The sequence below is a fragment of the Xiphophorus maculatus genome, chromosome 19 (assembly GCF_002775205.1).
Source record: "Xiphophorus maculatus strain JP 163 A chromosome 19, X_maculatus-5.0-male, whole genome shotgun sequence".
Lineage (NCBI taxonomy): Eukaryota > Metazoa > Chordata > Actinopteri > Cyprinodontiformes > Poeciliidae > Xiphophorus > Xiphophorus maculatus.
Window position 1 is genome coordinate 18,022,129 of NC_036461.1, and position 19,746 is coordinate 18,041,874.

General features: G+C 37.9%; 1 protein-coding gene and 3 gene segments (V, D, J or C); 2 read left to right on the top strand and 2 right to left on the bottom strand.

The window, feature by feature from the left end:
- The window catches only part of LOC111612164, a 49,211-nt gene extending 40,087 nt beyond the window's left edge, over positions 1 to 9,124 (top strand). The window contains 2 exon segments of the V gene segment in view: positions 7,941 to 7,978; positions 8,654 to 9,124. Of these exon segments, the coding sequence occupies positions 7,941 to 7,978; positions 8,654 to 8,979 (364 nt within the window).
- LOC111612163 overlaps positions 1 to 17,819 on the bottom strand; it is a 45,082-nt gene extending 27,263 nt beyond the window's left edge. Inside the window, 2 exon segments of the V gene segment in view lie at positions 6,817 to 7,126; positions 7,219 to 7,302. Coding sequence covers positions 6,817 to 7,126; positions 7,219 to 7,270 — 362 coding nt within the window.
- On the bottom strand, positions 44 to 5,883 carry LOC102222394 (tetraspanin-3-like). The gene is made up of 7 exons (XM_005809343.3): positions 5,478 to 5,883; positions 2,533 to 2,724; positions 2,374 to 2,448; positions 2,170 to 2,268; positions 1,827 to 1,979; positions 1,647 to 1,730; positions 44 to 384 (listed from the first exon to the last, which is right to left on the bottom strand). Exons 1-7 carry the CDS (start codon positions 5,538 to 5,540, stop codon positions 307 to 309), a joined length of 744 nt encoding a protein of 247 aa, XP_005809400.1. The 5' UTR covers positions 5,541 to 5,883; the 3' UTR covers positions 44 to 306.
- Positions 12,565 to 14,748, top strand: LOC111605757. The segment is given in 2 exon segments: positions 13,038 to 13,381; positions 14,196 to 14,748. Coding segments are annotated over 2 exon segments (459 nt in total).
- Positions 17,820 to 19,746: the final 1,927 nt, after the last annotated feature.

The following is a 19,746-nucleotide window of genomic DNA, read 5'->3' on the forward strand; positions in this document are numbered from 1 at the left end:
ACAAGAGATGTATATTCAGAGCACAAAGTGCAGCAAAAGCTACTTAGGTTTATTCAGTTGTGTTTATTCACGAGTCAAATATCAGCATTAGGCACTTAAAAAAAACATACAAATACATTTACCCAGAACCAAACAATAGATCCAGAGCAAGATAAATCATCTTTTTGATGTAAATGATCCATGTGATTTTGATTGCAATAATATTTAATTCCTGAAACAGTGGTGGGGCCACTATTGTTTGGCAGTTTAATTTCCCTTTAGAAAAGTAGCAAGTATTTTTGAATTAAAAAGCTATTTCATATTTGTCTAGGTGTTACTCAGTGCTCGATAGTTAAAACGTTCTTCCGTCGTTATCATCTGTGCTGCCGTGTAAAGCAAAACCACCTGCATAATAGAAAAGGGAAAGCAAGGTTTAGTTATCTGCCTAAATATAAATCATTACAAAAAAATAAAAACTATAATGAAATAAGGGGTAAATTGCACTATGCTTCAGGGTTGTTCCCGAAAGAGAAAATGAAATACTTCGGGTGTTCTTTTTGCAATCCTGCATGTCTCGTACTTTTTGTTTGGGGTTTTTTTAAATCACCAAAGTTTGCTGTTGTATAATAATTCCACTTTGGGGGAAAAAAAACATCATATAAATTCTGAAAGTTTATGATGAGTGCAAAAGTTACCATTATCCTAAATATGACACAAACTTAGATGTGTCAGAAGGTGTTGTAAATGTCAGAGGGCATGTACGGCTCCATTACGCACTGGAGTTTATAACCAAAGATACAACTGTTCTTTCACCTTCTGATTCTGTAAAGGTAATAAACTGACATCATCTTGTGGAAACTCTTTTGTCATTTGAGATGCAGTTAGATAATAAAAAAAAACTTCACGGTCAGAGCTAATGCACATGTGAAAAAGTATTTTCCCCCTTACAGATTTCTTTTCTCTTTGTTTCTAGACACATGTGAATGTTTGAGCTCCAACAATTTTAAATTCAAAGATAGACAGATTAAACAAAAAACTAAATTTTGAACAATGATTTCTTTAATTAGGGGGGAAAAAGCTATTCAAACCAAAATTGCCCTATATGTGAACATATAATTGCTTTGCTTGTTAAATCATGAATTTTTGGATCAAGCCACACCCAGGCTTCATAATAATGCCTGACATAAAAACAAACAAACCCCTTTCTTAGAACCTGGCTGACAACATGAAGTAGGCAGAAACAATATTCTCAAAATATTACATCAAGCCTCAATAGAAGACATCTGAGAATAGGTGAGAAACAAAGTCTTTGACCTTCTTAAATCTGAAACTGCTGAAGCATCACCAAGTCTACTTCTAAATAGATTTTAAAAAAGCAACAAAGACAAAAACTGAAGGTTTTTGAGAGCCAAAACCTCATATCTGTCTGAGATTTTGAGAGCCTGTGATCTGACCGTAAACAAGATATTCATGCTTAAAAATCCTTCTGTCATGACTGAATTAAAATCATCCTGCAAAGAACAACGTGCCCCAACTCATCCACGGTGATGTAAGAGACTCATTTACAGATTGTCAGAGTCTTATTTTTAACTACGTATATACTGTATGTCAAATTAAATACACACTGATAAAGGCTTAAAGACTGTTATTAAATGCTTTGTACAGACCTCAGTCAGAAACCCCAGGAGGCACGCCCACATGATAAACCTTAGGATGAACTGAAAAGCCATCTCCACCTTCACCTGACAGCCCTGGAAAAAGAAAAAGACGCATTCAGTAGGAAAGTTACAGAAATACAAGTGAGAAGTGGCCTTTATGGCCTGCATGATTGATGCAGTTTTATCTACCTGATGGTAAAGCTGCCATGGCTGGTACACACTGCCTTTACATGAGAGGAACGTAGAGTTGCAGCAGCTGTGAGGAACCGCATCTCCAGCGGTTTTATTGAACCAAGAGCTGTCCAGCCAGTCAGTGTAGTTTCTGACCCCGCAACAATGGAGCTGGTGCAGATCAGTTCATTAAGTTGGTTAAAACATTTCAGTAAAGGTTTTGATCATGATTGCGCCCTTTGCAGTATGTCTGAAATGGGGACAGTATATTTCTGAACAGAAAATCATTTAAAATCTTAACCCAACGTTAAGGAAGGACAATGGATTTTACGTCTTTATTCTGACAACTTAAGAGCCTCACCTCCTCTTGAGTAACGTCAACAATCCGAGAGTTTCTGTCCCGACTGCTGCCTGTGTATTTCTGAAACACCTCGCTGAGAGACGCTGTGTCGGAATCCAACTAAACAAGAAAGTAAGCAAGAGAAAAAATGCAAGAGAAAAATTGAGCTCGCACCTTCAGGTCAAGACAACTCAAAAAGGACGAACATTTGTGCAGGTGGAGCACCTTTCTGGAGTGGACGTAGGCCAGAGCAGAGGCCGTGCTTCCCAAGCAAAAGATCACAACCAGCAGATACACAAACTGGAGAAGAAAATGTTTCAGTACAACGCAGACAAAACTCCCATTATACATGCATTTACCCACTGTGGCGGGGATAAACCTCACCAATCCTTGCAGACAGCGGGAGTCTCTGAGGCTCAGCCACGTACCGAGGAAACCGGTGAAGAGCAAGAACGCAGCGCTGCAGGTCGTGAAGACTACCGGGAGGAGGATGTAAGTCTGAGAAAAAAACAAGCTGTAGTGTCTGTACTTCATCAGGAGGGAGACGCCGCTCATGGCCATAACCATCCCCACAACCTTGCAAAGGAAAAATAAAAGATGAATGTTGTATTATAATTAACATTTTGGGGAATATCTTTACACGCTATAAACCACAGGTGTCAAACTCCAGTCCTCGAGGGCCGCTGTCCTGCAGTTTTTAGATGTGCCTCAGGTACAAAACGCTGGCATGAAATGGTTTAATTACCTCGTCCTTGAGTAGATCAGTCCTCCAGAGCCTTGCTATTGATCTAATTATTCTATTCAGGTGGTGCAGCAGAGCCACATCTACAAGTTGCAGGACAGCGGCCTTTGAGGACTGGAGTTTCACACCCAGGAACAGTTTTCATGCTGTAGATTGAGAGGAATGTTGATGTCTGTATAGTCCCATAGAAATTTCTTTTATTCATGGAAAATAAGACAGTCACTGAAATTTGCATTTCAACATTTGTTTCTTTTGATCCTATGCTTTATGATGCTTAAAGATTTGTAATTTCAAGTTTTCTCTTTTATTTCCTGTAAAGCACTTTGGATTGTTTTATCCAGTAAAAGTAATCTTTCTCCAACATTCACAAACATAATGTTAAATGGTTAATTGTTAACCTTTTAATATTTTTATCATGTTATGATCATGAACTTATTATAAATCTGATTAGGATCCATAGACAGAGTGGTGCTTTGTTATCAAATTGAATAAAAGAAATGTCTTCAAAATCTCTTACCAAAACAAAAAATCTGATAAAGTGAGGTGTGAGATTTTATCCAGCCATTACTCTGAAAACTTCAAGCAGAAATTATTGGAATTAGTAATTTAACCAAATTGTTATTTATCTTTCTTAGGATCCTGAGTTGTTCTGAGGTTTATCTTCCTTAGACTCTTCCTGTGATTAGACCAGCCTTGTTTCTGTTTTACTTCATTTCAGTACTTTGTGATTCTAGTTTGTTTATTTCTAGTGTCTAGTTATTTCTTGTGGTTTAGTTTAACTATGTTCCCTATATCTACTCAGTCTTCAGTGTTAAATTTATTTTCTATACTGTCCCTCACCCGCTGTGTCACTTTCCCTCTCGCTCTCCTCAGTCTGCGTTCTGCTCTCTCCTCACACCTGCAGTCATTTAGCCAATCAGCCCAGGTCCATTGTTCCACATTCACTCTCCCAGTACTTAAATACTTCTTCTCATCTCACTCTTTGCTGGTTCATCCTGTGATACCCTCTTATTTTACCCATCTCTTCCCTGTTGGCTTTTTCCTTGGATTTATGTTTTTTGTTCTGCTCTGGCTCCCTTTGTTTTTTGTTGTTGTAAGTTTTTCATCATTTCCTCATTAAGATACAAAATCTACTTGCCACCTCGGCCTCTCTGCATATGCGTCCACCATCAGACATATCATGGCAATCTTAGTATAAATACATCTGTCTTTGAAGGCTTCCCAGATTTTTCACAGCAACATGAGTGAACAAATGCCATCATGTATGGCAGAGTTAGGTTTTAAATAGCTGCTCACGTAAACTGACAGGACAGGCAAGGAGAACATTAAGAGAAGCAATCAAATCAGTCAAGTTTATTTGTATAGCACATTTCAGCAACAAAGCAGTTCAAAGTGCTTTGCATCATAAAAACTGAATAATGCAAAGTCATAAAAGACACCATACAGTAAACCAGTAAACCTTACATTTTGTCAAGTGCCATCGTTGCACTTCAAAATGTTGGTCAATGTTTCAGTTTGAATGATTCAGAAGCAAATCTAAACAGGTGATCAAAATGCTAAAAGCTCAGATGGGAGAATCTGTTGAGAGGATTGGTGGGGCATTCTCCAAATCTCAGTTTTGGATTTTGAAATACAAATTCAACAGAATGCCTCAAGCCAGCGTGACTCATGAGCTGAGACGTCAGTCTGGATGTCTAATGGTTCACCGGGAAAGATGTGCTACTGCAACTGACAGGAGAGGTGGCTCCAGTATTATTTCAGGAGGACTAAATACAAATAGCTCTCTGCTTTTTTTTTCTTTTTCCAGATTTTTATTCGCTGAATTATTTTAACATGCACAATTGAAACCAGATATTTACCTAGACTTTCTGAAATATAATAATGTTTTTGCCTGATTGTCTTTGTCCATTAGGGTTAACTATATTATTTTCTTTAATAAAAAGTGATATTGGCAAAAATAAATACATACATAAATAAATAACACATATAGCAAATATGACTTAGGTCGTTGTTTTAGGAATGTTACGATGTTTAAATTAGTAAAAGGAAATATTTTCTACGTGGCAATTTTGCCCAAGTGGTGTTAGTCTGATTTCATGTGAGACAATGAGGAAAATAAAATATCATGTCTCCTTTATACCAACAGGTAATCTGTGTTCTCCCACTTCATTTCCGCACTACTTTTTGCTGCTTTATCACATAAAATCCCAATAGAAAGCGTGTAAGTTTGTGGTTATAACATCATTACTTTTATGTTCATATGATTGGCAGATTCAATTTGAGTATCATATGTATCCTTTCCACATGAACTGAATCTGTGTATAGAAACTGTAGAAACAGTTCACCCTACGTTGCGCTCACATGATGCGTCACATGATAAAAGAGTCAGACGAGAAAGCTGTGAGTACATTACGCGAGTATAAATAACCAAGAAGTGAGGCCCTTTTATTTTCGGAAGCTTCGTGTTTAGTTTCACTATAGGAACAAATCGGGGGAGAAAAGGAAATTAGTGTAAATATAGCTAAAAGTATAAAGGCAGTGGTAGGTAATGCTTTTAAATAGACAGACTGAAAAGAGAAAATCTTACCCAAAGAAGTTGACACATTAGCTGGAGTATTGTTTTTAGCGGGTTTCCTCTCCAATCACACATTTTTAATCTCTATGGTTAAAAAGAGATTAAGATCGGCTTCCTGCCGATGTGAGGATGGCAGGAAGAAAACTACAGCATATCGCTCCTGTGCAGAAAACACACCTGATTATTGAGAAGGAGTGGACACTTTGATGGTGCTGTCAGTCGGTGCAAACGTCCTTTCCTGTAACTAATTTTTAAAAAAATGCTTCCCCTGAAATGCGGAAAAGCCCGTCTGGGTTGATTTAGACCCAGCCCATCAGCTTGGCATTAGTTTTTCGGAGTTAATAAAAGAGGTAAAGTCAGCTCTCTGACAGGTGATGCTTCCGTTTTTTTCACGTTCACATGAAAAATGGAAATGATTTTCTCTCTCTCTCTCTTTTTTTTTTTTTTGCACTGCTATAATTTCCCTGAACATGTTACTATTGACTCCAATGTTTAATCAAGAGCGCCCTCTAGAGGATTGAGTGAACAATAATAAGAACAGCGGGCTGCACAGTGCGCAGTTTGTAGCACTGTTGGGTTGCAGAAGGAAGGGCCTGGGTTCGATTCCCAGCCCGGGGTCTTGAATGCATGGAGTTTGCATGTTCTCCCTGTGGATGCGTGGGTTCTCTCCCACAGTCCGAAAAAAAAAAGACTGGTAGGTCACACCTAAATTCTCACTAGGTGTGTGTGTGTGTGTGTGTGTGTGTGTGTGTGCATGGTTGTTTGTTGTCCTGTCTGTCTCTGTGTTGCCCTGCGGTGGACTGACGACCTGTCCTGGGTGTAACCCGCCTCTCCCTCGTTGACCGCTGGAGAAAGGAACCAGCACCTCCTGCAACAAAAATACGGAGAAGCGTGTATGATAATGGATGAATGCCAAGGAGACAAACTAATGGCTTACTATATGTTTGCTGACCTAAAGAACTGATAGAGCCTTAGAGAAATACTATAATGGTTAAACTTGTTCCTATATTGTTCTAATAGATGCTTGATAAATGATCTGACTGATTAAAGCTATAAAATAATCATAATAATATTAATCTAAAATAATGAGGTTCAGTGGTCTGTATCAGAGTCTGAAGACTTGGAGTAAAAATGGCATGAAAGGTTGTTACTTTACTGTGATTCATTGAGCTTTTAGTCTGTGGAAAAAGCATAAATAGAAGAAATATTAAACTGAGAAACAGATGGTGAGGTTTCGTCTCTGTGTTCAGTGGTCTGTATCAGAGTCTGTTCAGTTTCTGCTCTAACAGCTCAGAGTGTCTGCAGTCTGACTGAGGGAGGTTTTTGTAAGGCTACTAATCACTGTGTGAACACTGAGGCATCATCTATTTCATGGTAACTCTGACAGTAATAAACTGCAGCATCTTCAGCCTGAACTCCACTGATGGTCAAAGTGAAGGCAGAGCTGCTTCCACTGCCACTAAACCGAGCTGGAGTTCCTGACTCAAGATTATCCACCAAATATATCAGGAGCTTTGGAGACTGTTCTGGTTTCTGCTGATACCAGGACAAAAACATGTCACTGTAAACATCCTGATTTGTTGTACATCTGATAGTGACAGTGGATCCTGGTGTAAATGTCTCCACTGCAGGTTGAGTCACAGTGATCTGAGCGCTGCATCCTGCAGACAAAAACAAATCCTTCATTTGTCAGCAGAAAGAAAGGAGAGAAAAGGCAGCACATCATGTTAGAAATGTTGCTGAGTGAATGAACCTGTAAAACAGCAGCAGGTCAGCGTCCAGATGAGGATGGTGATGAGGGTCATGGTGCTTGTTGCTTCTGCTGGCTTGACTGACAGATCTGAGTCCTGCAGTGTTGAACTCACAGGACTATAAACCTTCTCAGTTCACTGGAGGATCAGCTGACCATGCAAAGCCTCCACTCTATGGAAATCATTTCTCTGCTCTCAGCACCAGACAAACAGAGACACTGAACCAACACTAATAGATACTGGATTTAAAACTCTGATCATCTTATTGGAATAGAAGAAAATCAAACAGAAACAACATGAAGGATTTTCAGTTCTTGGATTAAAATTAAATCTGTCTTGGACATCCTAGGATCATTTTACTCTGTTTCTAAAACTCACAGGTAAATATATTATATATCAATGTAAGCTGATATTTTAAAAATCTTTTTAATAATTTAGTTACATTGAAAAATAGTTTTAGCTTTTAAACATAATAGAAGCTGAATTGTTAAACAATGTTGCACAAGATGGAAAGTAACTCTTGATTCTCATTAGTGATAAACCAAAAATATTCTCTTAAATTATGAAGCAATTTAAAGCTGAATTAATGTTGAATGATTTGCTGATTAAATAAATTATAAAGTGGGATTTTTATGACTTTAATAAACATAATTTCAGCAGCTAGATGTCTACTGACAGTGCAGGAGGTTTTTGTACGGCCTCTCAATGAGTTTGTATCACTGTGGTTCACTTTTGGTGGAGGAACCAAACTCGTCGTTGACTGTAAGTACCAGAAAGTTTTTCTTTGTAACAAAATTAAAAGTATAATTTTTTTTTTACTTTGCTAATTCAATTTCCAGCAAAGTTTGTTCATTTTATTTGATTTAAAAATGTAAAAGTTTATGACTGAGCTTCACAGAAGTTTGTGTCGCTCCACAAATGTGAAAAGTCTAAAACAAACAACCAGTAAAACTGATCTTGAGAAACAATAAAATGTTCAGTTCAAAGTCATTTTATCAATGTTTTAGATAATTTAAGTTTGAATTTTTCTGACATTAAAACTAACATTTTCCTTCTTTTCACAGTTTTTTGTCTTTTCTGGGTCATTTGTTCCTGTTAATTAAACATGTTTGTGATTATTTCTTCATTTTTAAACTTTCAACCTGAATTCCTGTCAAACTGAACTAATATTTAGTGAGTGAACTCAGAGCAGCTTTGTGTTCACGGTTCATTTGTTTTCCATGTAGTTTAAAGGAAGTGAAAGAAACAGATGTCGACGTTTGAACTGTTTCCACTTGAATGTTTGGTCTCTCAGTTCAACCATCAGAAAATCATGTCAGCGATTCGTTATTCAGAGTCTCCTGTGATGAAGATGTGCTGAGTAATGATGAAGAGTGAAGGTGTCTTCAGTAGCCTGGGTTCTCACTGCTGCGTCTTTTCTCCCCCTCTCTCCTCCAGTGGGTGTGTTGCGGCCCACCCTGACCGTCCTCCCCCCCTCCAAAGAGCAGCAGCAGCAGCAGAGCAGCGTCACACTGGTGTGTCTGGCCAGCGGGGGCTTCCCCTCCACCTGGACGCTGGGCTGGAAGGTGGGGGGCAGCAGCAGGTCCTCAGGGGTGTCTAGCAGCCTGGAGGTGCTGGGGGGGGACGGCCGCTACAGCTGGAGCAGCACCCTGAGCCTCCCTGCAGACCAGTGGAGGAAGGCGGGCTCAGTGAGCTGTGAGGCCAATCAGAGTGGACAGAGTCCTGTCACTCAAACCCTGGAGCCTGACCGCTGCTCAGAGTAGAGCTGCAGCTTCATGGCTGGAAACCATCATGTTGTCGTGTTTTATTCACAAACATTACTTTTCACCTTTCATTCATCTTCCTTATGTTCTCTCATGTAACTTGGAGTAAATGGATTGTTTCAATAAAAGTGCAGATTTATGTCAATCACTGTCTTTGTATTTATTGTTGTGTTTCAACGTTCATGTTCTTGATCAAACATCGTCTCATTTTCATTTCTTTAAAGTTTATAAAACGTTTTAGAAACCTGCACATGTAAAATCCTTTAGGTAAAAACTAAAGACTCTTTAGTGTTTGTGAGGCAAAGCATCAGAAAACTTATTGATAATCCATATTTATAAAACTAATTTCTACATCTGTGTTGATAAAATAATCATTTAGTGTATTTGAACCTTTGATATTTGATGGTTTTACTTGCTAACTTCTGTGATGTGTTCACTGAACCAGTTCTCACCATTTCTCTGCACCTGCAGCTTTCAGTCAGACTGAAGGAGGTTTTTGTACGACTATAAATCACTGTGTGAACACGCCGCCAGTGTGAACACCCATACAGTAATAATCTCCAGCATCTTCAGCCTGAACTCCACTGATGGTTAAAGTGTAATCAGTACCAGATCTGCTGCCTCTGAATCTAGATGCAGTTCCTGAGAACAAACTTGAAGCTCCGTATATAAGAAGTTTAGGAGGCTGTCCAGGTTTCTGCAGGTACCAACTGAGATCAGAACCAATATTAGAACTTCCTGTGGCTCTGATGGTCACAGTCGCTCCAACACTGACTGACTTTGATCGTTCAGACTGAGTCAGAAAATTATTGGCAGATGATGCTGAAAAGAGAAATGAGCAATGTTAAAGGAAAACAATATTAAGTATGAGTTCAAACAAAACTTGATAGATAAATGTAAAAGTCATTCTGACCCTGAGTGAGAAAACCCAACACAACCATCAGAGCGACTGGAGACGTCATCCTGATGCAGCTTTCAGTGTCGGAGCACAAACACACTTTGGACTTTGTGCAGCAGAAGAACTTAAAGCTTGAGGAGCAGCGATGCATTGAGATCATGCAAATCCACACCTGCTGTGATGAAACAGAAAACACACAGATGATTCAGCCACCACTTCATCTGGTGAGAATATTCACTTTTTATTTTAACTTCACATCAAATAAGGTATTTATTGATTACTGCAGCAGCGTCTTAATTAAAACCAGGGAGATGCAGCACATCGTCCCATTTCTAAAGTCCTCTCATCGGCCATCATAGCTTAGATAACAGATCTAAAACACTGTTGGTTCATAAATCTCTGAACAGTCTAGCACCTCAACCCATTAAAGATCTGGTGCCGTATCAACTTTCTGGTCCATTCGGGTCTTCAGGTTCTGATCTGCTCTGTCTCCCCAGAACCAAACAAAAGCGGCTTTCAGCCTCGTGAACCACAAACCCAGAAAATTCTCTGAAAATACTGTAAAACAATCGAATCAGAAATCCTTTAAATCTAGCTTAAAACCCACCTTTTATAGCTGTTATGTTGCTGCAGGATTTATTGTACAGCTGATGGCGACATTGTCCCCTAAATGTGTTGTTATAAAATAAAATACACAAAAACAGCAATTGTTTGACATAAAATAAATCCATACATTGAGCAAAATAAGGTTTTTGTGTTGTAACCTGCATTCATGTTACAATTATCCTCATTATGTTTCTTTCTGGTATGTTAAGGTTGTCCAAGTGACTGTGATCTACTTGGGTTTGTGATTCAGAAAATGTCCTTTTGTCTTTATTATTTATGTTTTGAGTTTGTACTATTTAGGATCGATATGCAGAGTCATTTTAAATCAGCTTTTAAACTATTCTTATAATTAATGTTGACATTGAATGTATAGGAAAACTGTGTACACATCGTCTGTAGGATATGATCCATTTTGTTCATTAGACAGCTGATCAAATTCATTTCATTGATCAATAATCATTAAATGAAATAGATTCTCATCTTTTTTCCAAAAATCTGTTTATTGTCTTTTATATTTCAAAAGAGACACACAGACAAGTTTCTCACAAATGCACAAAACACCAAGCAAAGCCAAAAGAAAACGCATGAACAAGTTAAACCTTCAAGGTGACAAACATAAGCTGATAGCAGTGAGACAGAATACTTTAAGTTTGTTATCTCAGGGATGTATGTTGAGATTTAGTCCAAGAGATTTAATCACAGTCCACAAGGTATGAGGTGACGGCATCGTCCTCCCTGGATCTGGGCATCCAGGCATCAGTGGTTCAGTTTCGTACATTTTTTCGATCAAGTGAGAACATTTGGAATTAACATGAAGATAACAAACTTGCAGCCACTTTAAGAATAAGTGGCTAAATTTACCAAGAGTACATTCAGTTATTCATCATTATGAGTTTTTATATTTTCCAAGAATGGCAAAAAGTTTCCCCATATTTTTTTGAACACACAATATTTACCCTTAATCATAAAGGTGAGTTTCTCCAAGGCAAGAGAGCGTGATAATGTAGACATCCAGGTTTTTAACTGGGGTCTGGTTACAGATTTCCAGGACCTGGCTATACTATGTTTGACCTGCACCAAACAGTAAATTATGGACTTTTGATCAAACTTGCTTATTTGAGTTTGAGTGGGAAAAATTCTTGAGATACATAACCCAGGACAGGGATTAAGGTTAGTACCAACGATAAGTGAAATTTTATCCAAAACCTCCTTCCAAAAATTCTGAATCTCAGGACATTCCCAAAGCAGTAAATCAAATTTATCCTCAAGCCTTTATCTCCACATTTAGCACATGTATCCAGAATGTTTTAGTTAAATTTATTTAGTAATGTTGGAGTAACATATGTTCTGATTCTCATCACTTTACTTCAAAAAGCAAAAGGTTAAGCCAGATTACAGCATTTGTGCTTATATTCTAAGACGATAGACTTTTAATTGATCAGCCATTCTAGTGTAGAAATGATATTTAATTAAAAGAAACCTGGCTTTAAATCTAAAAATATTTCCAGATTAATTTACTGTGCTAGTAAAATTATTTGTCAAATTCAAGATGATTGTGTATTTATGTCTTTATATCTTTTTATTACATTTGATTTTTTTAGATTTGTTAGAGTTTCCAGTCGTCTCTGTGTTCAGTGGTCTGTATCAGAGTCTGTTCAGTTTCTGCTCTAACAGCTCAGAGTGTCTGCAGTCTGACTGAGGGAGGTTTTTGTACAGCTACTAATCACTGTGTGAACACTGAGGCACCATTTACTTCATGGTAACTCTGACAGTAATAAACTGCAGCATCTTCAGCCTGAACTCCACTGATGGTCAAAGTGAAGGCAGAGCTGCTTCCACTGCCACTAAACCGAGCTGGAGTTCCTGACTCAAGATTATCCACCAAATATATCAGGAGCTTTGGAGGCTGTCCTGGTTTCTGCTGATACCAGGACAAAAACATGTCACTGTAAACATCCTGGTTTGTTGTACAGCTGATAGTGACAGTGGATCCTGGTGTAAATGTCTCCACTGCAGGTTGAGTCACAGTGATCTGAGCTCTGCATCCTGCAGACAAAAACAAATCCTTCTTTTGTCAGCAGAAAGAAAGGAGAGAAAAGGCAGCACATCATGTTAGAAATGTTGCTGAGTGAATGAACCTGTAAAACAGCAGCAGGTCAGCGTCCAGATGAGGATGGTGATGAGGGTCATGGTGCTTGTTGCTTCTGCTGGCTTGACTGACAGATCTGAGTCCTGCAGTGTTGAACTCACAGGACTATAAACCTTCTCAGTTCACTGGAGGATCAGCTGACCATGCAAAGCCTCCACTCTATGGAAATCATTTCTCTGCTCTCAGCACCAGACAAACAGAGACACTGAACCAACACTAATAGATACTGGATTTAAAACTCTGATCATCTTATTGGAATAGAAGAAAATCAAACAGAAACAACATGAAGGATTTTCAGTTCTTGGATTAAAATTAAATCTGTCTTGGACATCCTAGGATCATTTTACTCTGTTTCTAAAACTCACAGGTAAATATATTATATATCAATGTAAGCTGATATTTTTTAAATCTTTTTATTAATTAAGTTACATTGAAAAATAGTTTTAGCATTTAAACATAATAGAAGCTAAATTGTTAAACAATGTTGCACAAGATGGAAAGTAACTCTTGATTCTCATTAGTGATAAACCAAAAATATTCTCTTAAATTATGAAGCAATTTAAAGCTGAATTAATGTTGAATGATTTGCAGATTAAATCAATTATAAAGTGGGATTTTTATGACTTTAATAAACATAATTTCAGCAGCTAGATGTCTACTGACAGTGCAGGAGGTTTTTGTACGGCCTCTCAATGAGTTTGTATCACTGTGGGTCACTTTTGGTGGAGGAACCAAACTCATCATTCACTGTAAGTATCACCATTTAATTTGATATAAATTATATAATAATAAGTTTTAATTATTCTTTAATATGATCAAACATTATTATTTTTGTGAGCATTTTATGTATTCTTTCTTATTTGTTGTGATTTTGTCATAAGATGCAAGATGTTACCGTTATGTCAAACAGTTTATATTTAATTAATTTTCATGTATTTTATTCTGTGATTATTTAAACAAAACATTACATCAGTTCTGTATTTAATTAAGTAGTCATATGTTCTATTCAGACTTTTGCAAAGGTTCCTAATTCTGAAACCACCAATATATCCTTAAATTTAAAAAAATTAATGCATTAAAATCTGTTGGCAGTGCTTGTGATAAAAATTAAATAAATAAAGTTAAATTATAAACTTTATTTTCAGCAGTTTAAGTTTCCAGTCGGTTAACTTGATGCAGTAAAGAGGAAGTGAAACAGACAGATGGAAAATCTTTAACTGTGTTCAGCCATTTTGTTTTCATGAACCAAATCTTTACAGAGCCAATATATTTACAGTAAAATGTTGTTTTATTCACATTTATATCTCATGTCATGTTGCTCTTTTTATTCCAAGTCCTGACGAGTCGAGGTCAGAACATTTCAGCTCTGATGTGTTTTTATCTGGAAGCTCCAGAAGATTGTAACGTTAAATAAAAACCTGAGAATGAAATAAACATGGATTAATTAATCCCAGCCTCTAAATCATCCATCTCCTCAGTGTTATTATAATCCACTATGATATCTGTGTGTCCTGACCAGCAGACGTTGATCTGCTCCTTGTGTGTCTCTGCTCTCCCCTCCAGCCGGCCCCACGGTCAGACCCTCAGTCTCTCTGCTGCCCCCCTCCTCTGAGCAGCTCTCTGGGGGCTCGGCCACGCTGCTCTGCCTGCTGAGCGGCTACTCTCCTCAGGGAGCCCAGGTGAGCTGGGAGGTGGACGGCACGGCGGTGACAGAGGGGGTCCTGAGCAGCTCAGAGGAGGAGAAGAGCGGACGCTACGGCAGCAGCAGCACCTTAAGCCTGAGCCAGGAGAAGTGGACGAAAGGAGAGCTGTACTCCTGCAGGGTGCAGCATCAGGGCCAGAGCCAGGTCCAGAGCATCCGAAGGAGCCAGTGTGAGGGCCAGAGAGGCTGACTGAGGCCCAGAGCAGGAGCTCTTAGTGGGAGAGCAGCAGGAAAAACACCTGCTGCTCTCATCAATAGGAGCCTGGATGAAGACAAACTAAAGCTTGTGTGACGCTGAACTAAACTGCTGAGAAACGTTCAACAACTTAGACTAATGTGTGAAGCTCAGCAGCTGGATGTGAGTGGGATTCATTTGCTGTGTGTTTCAATAAAGCTTGCTCTGATACATTATAATGGAGAGTGTTTCATTACTGTCATGACAAGAAGAAGAAAGTTGATTTTAATCAAGAGTGACACTTTAAATAATGGTCATTAAGATAATTCAACAACAAGTGATAAAATCAAAGGAGATAGTTTTACTTTTCAACACTCTTTGCAATATTTGATGTCTGAATTTATTGTAAAACTTATAGATCAGAAATGTTATCAGAAAAAATCATAATTCTCTGTGTCTGTGATAATCATGTCAGCTCATTTTTGTTCAAGTGAGAACAGAAAAAAATTTCTCACATTAAAAAATCTTCAGTTCATTGAATATTAAAGATTTCATTAACATCTATTATTTAAACAAAAAATACTTTCAAAAAATGGCGTTAAACTTTAGTTTTAGTGTCAGATGTTTCTCACTGAGTAAACTGTGTTGCATTAAATGAATAAAGACACACAGTGATCCTCCTTGGATTAGTTCAGGAAAATTACATCAGACATGTCCATCATAATAATTTTGAAAATTAATTTATCCTGACACTTTAATTAATCAAACCAATAGGCAATCAGTTTGATTACTGATGTTTAATAAATATTTTGTTCACCTCAAACTCCATGCTGCAGTAAATTGTGTTTTTACAGCAACCTGATATATTTTCTGTGTTTAATGAACATATAACATTTTCTGAGACTTTAGTCTCATGAGTTGTAAAATAATTTCTGATGAACATAAGTGATGTTATTGAGACATATTTTATACTCTGAGTTTATTTAAAACTCACATAAATGTTGATCTCTATTTTCAATAAATAAATACGTTGTTAGTTTCTTCCATTAACATTACAGCATGAACTTCACTGGACTGTAGATCCTTTTTCCAGTCGGCAGCAGAAACTCACAGCTGCTGCACAGTGAACAGTCTGTGGTCTGACTGAGGGAGGTTTTTGTACAACTATAAATCACTGTGTGAACACGTTGGCACCATTTACTAAATACACTCCCATACAGTAATAATCTCCAGCATCTTCAGCCTGAACTCCACTGATTGTCAGAGTGAACTGAGGCTCTGATCCACTGCTGCTGAAATGACTGGGAGTATCAGATTGACGGCTGCTAATTTGATAAAATAACGGTTTGGGAGGCTGTCCAGGTTTCTGCAGGTACCAACTCAGATCATTATCAACTCCTTTACTGGCTGAGCAGCTCAGAGAGACCGTCTCCCCCAACGCCGCTGACTTCACTGATGGAGACTGAGTCACAGAGGGATTACCATCTGATCCTGCAGGATGGAAAAAGTAGAAAACATTTGACCGTCTTTCATCTGAGAACAAATGAAAACAGAAGCTCGTCGTTCCTCACCTTGCAGCTGCAGCAGCAGCGTGATCAACAGAGGACTCAGTAACATCATAGCTGAGAAAACTTTGACCGTCAGACTGCAGAGGAGCTTCTCTGAGTTTCACTTTAAACTGATCCAGGAGCAGCGAAGCAAAGCAATCATTCAAAGCAGCAAACAGTCAAACAGACACCTGGTGTGTGAGGAGATGAAAGGTGAGTCAGATGCAAAATACAAGAATTAAATATTTATTTATGTGTTATCTCAGCACATTTGCCTTATAAAGAATAAAAGTGAAGTTTTACAATTTGTTTTGCCTCATTGCATAAACAAAATAAATTCTGTCCATTCTCAACTAAAGGAAAAAGTTTGGATTCCTGTTTCTTTGAAAAGGTTTGCAGCTTTATTCAAGTTTGATGATTTAATTGAGATTTAGGTGTGACATATTTTGCTTTTGAGGAAAAGTCTCTGGATAAATGTGGTTCAGTTCAGTAAGAAATCAAAAAATTGCACCAACCTTGTTTATTAAAAGATTAAAAGATGTACCCAACATGTAAGAACATGTTTTTGGTAATTAGGAAACATTCAATGGTCCACTAAAGGCCCCTGAACCTCCCTTTGGACACCCTGCCTTACGTTGTCAGTGGTTGTTTGTGTTTCGTGAAACATTTGAATCAAAACTGAAGTTGTTTCTTTTACCAGATCACATTTACAAGAAAATAATCATTTTCCTGGTGAAACTTCAGAGGAAACCACTAAACTGTTCAGATAAATTCAACCTCATTTAGTTTTTAAACTTTATGCAGCAAACATTAAGGGAATATTTATAGAAGTTTAATTTGATTTACCTTCCAAATTAAAATTATGTTGGTAATAAAAAGCTAAAAAAGAACTATGTTTTGTTTTCTGAAACAAATGGACACAGAAACATGTATGTTCATAATGGACTTTTTTTGATTATAAGAAACCATTCATATAAAAGAGATAATATTAATTGTAGTTAATTATAAAAATTTACTGTTGAGCTTCAGGCCTTGGTGAGGTTTCATCTCTGTGTTCAGTGGTCTGTATCAGAGTCTGTTCAGTTTCTGCTCTAACAGCTCAGAGTGTCTGCAGTCTGACTGAGGGAGGTTTTTGTACGGCTACTAATCACTGTGTGAACACGTTGGCACTATTTACTTCATGTTCACTCTGACAGTAATAAACTGCAGCATCTTCAGCCTGAACTTCACTGATGGTCAAAGTGAAATCAGTGTCTTTTCCACTGCCACTAAACCGAGCTGGAGTTCCTGAATGAAGTGTGCTGACAGAACGTATCAGGAGCTTTGGAGGTTGTCCTGGTTTCTGCTGATACCAGTGCAGACAATCATCCCCACTGCAAAGGAGGTTAACAAGTGGGTTACAATTACACCTAATAGTGACAGTGGATCCTGGTGTAAATGTCTCCACTGCAGGTTGAGTCACAGTGATCTGAGCGCTGCATCCTGCAGACAAAAACAAATCCTTCATTTGTCAGCAGAAAGAAAGGAGAGAAAAGGCAGCACATCATGTTAGAAATGTTGCTGAGTGAATAAACCTGTAAAACAGCAGCAGGTCAGCGTCCAGATGAGGATGGTGATGAGGGTCATGGTGCTTGTTGCTTCTGCTGGCTTGACTGACAGATCTGAGTCCTGCAGTGTTGAACTCACAGGACTATAAACCTTCTCAGTTCACTGGAGGATCAGCTGACCATGCAAAGCCTCCACTCTATGGAAATCATTTCTCTGCTCTCAGCACACTCAAAGTGAAAAATCTTGTGACCAGAACTGAGGCAAAGTGGTTTAATTTTTAACCATTTATATTAAAAGGAATGTATCCAAATTGATACTGTATCCATTGCAGATTTTTGTGTGTCTTGTTTTGACTAAAAGTCAAACATGATTTACTGAAAAACTCTTAACCTTCCCCTCATTTTGTTTTTAGTTTTATGTAAAATGTGCTTGATTTATTTATAAATTTCCTATACTGATCCTCTTTAGCTCTTGCTAAAGTGCCCAGATGCACCTTATTGTTCAGGTCAGGAAAATTCTGAATCTATTGTGATTTAATTATTTATACACTTTTTAGTAATGATTAGAAAATACATATTTCTAGTAAGAATGGATGTGAAGCAATGTATTTTTTCATATTTCTACTTCTAATAGGTAACAATATGTTAATTTTGTGCAGAATAAAGGAAATAATTGATGCATTAAATAAAATAAACAGAACATTAAGTTGTTGCTGTGAGTCGTGTTAAATAAGTCTTGAAGATTTTTCTTTACCACCTTATCTGGGACAAAGTTGTTGCTTGTTTATTAATACAACTGTTTGCATAAAAGCACAAAGAAGACAAAATCTACACTCTCTCATCTTGACCACCTTCTAGTATTTTGGGAGGTTTAAATCAACTAAAAATTGTTTTGTTTTTTTTCTTTTTTGTTTGTTTTGTTTTTAAATTAAATGCGAATGTTTATTACATGACAGAGGCTTATTTCCCATTCCTGTAAGTCAAAGCTCTGTGTGTGTGTTTGCATGTGTGTGTGTGAGACTGTTCCTGTAAGCAGTGGTGCATCATATCCATCTCCTTCCACCCAGATGTCTGATCTGTGGGAGGTTTTTGCACGGCTTTGTAACACTGTGTGCACAGGCCTATGTATTCACCCATACAGTAATAATCTCCAGCATCTTCAGCCTGAACTCCACTGATTGTCAGAGTGAACTGAGGCTCTGATCCACTGCTGCTGAAATGACTGGGAGTATCAGATTGACGGCTGCTGATTTTATAAAATAACAGTTTGGGAGGCTGTCCAGGTTTCTGCAGGTACCAACTCAGATCATCATCAACTCCTTTACTGGCTGAGCAGCTCAGAGAGACCGTCTCCCCCAACGCCGCTGACTTCACTGATGGAGACTGAGTCACAGAGGGATTTGCTGCCAGCCCTGTTGAACAAAATTTAATTTAAATAAAAACCATAAATGCAGAACATCCGTTATTAAATGCGTCTTCTCCAATTTCCTTGCTCACCTTGAAACTGGATTGCCAGAATAGGCAGCAAAATCAGAGCCACCTTCATTGTGGATGTTTGCAATAAGATAAAATAATGTGCTACAAAACTGACCGCACAGCTTAGCGCTTTAATAAGGCCTGATGTTCAGGGAAGTGCAGCTGTTATTCAAATTATTACATGGGTGAATGCAGAGCAGTCCAGCTGGAACCGAATGAGAAGTATCAGTTTCTGCAAAGTACAGCACAGACAGATGCTGCCCTCTTGTGTTGAAATGAAGGGAATATGATTAAAATAAGATGCATTTACATAGTGCATCTAAATTTACTCTTTATGAATGAGTTTCTCTAAATGTATGGAAGATTCTTAATTTTTTATTCAAGATTAAAAGAAAATTCCTCTAAATTTTAACAGGAAGTCAGTGATGTAAAGCCAGCTCTCTTGTAAAAGATGAGCTGCCGCCTTTTGAAACATTTTGATAATGAAGGACCGGTCAGGTTAGCAGTAGAGGCTATTGCAATAATTTAATTAATAAAGATGAGTGAGATTCTTCCAACATCACTAAGAAAACACATTCAAGTTTGGTTTCCTAACAGTATCTAGACATTGTACTTCTATTCGATTTAGTAAGTCAGTTCATTTGTTTCTGACCCTGCACTTAGCAAA

Coding starts and splice junctions, on each gene's coding strand:
- LOC102222394 (XM_005809343.3), bottom strand. CDS start 5,540: ATGTGTGATTGGAGAGGAAACCCGCTAAAAACAATACTCCAGCTAATG. Junction 2,449..2,532: donor CCCGCTGTCTGCAAGGATTG/GTGAGGTTTATC, acceptor TTTCTTCTCCAG/TTTGTGTATCTGCTGGTTGT. Junction 385..1,646: donor TCCTGGGGTTTCTGACTGAG/GTCTGTACAAAG, acceptor TCTATTATGCAG/GTGGTTTTGCTTTACACGGC.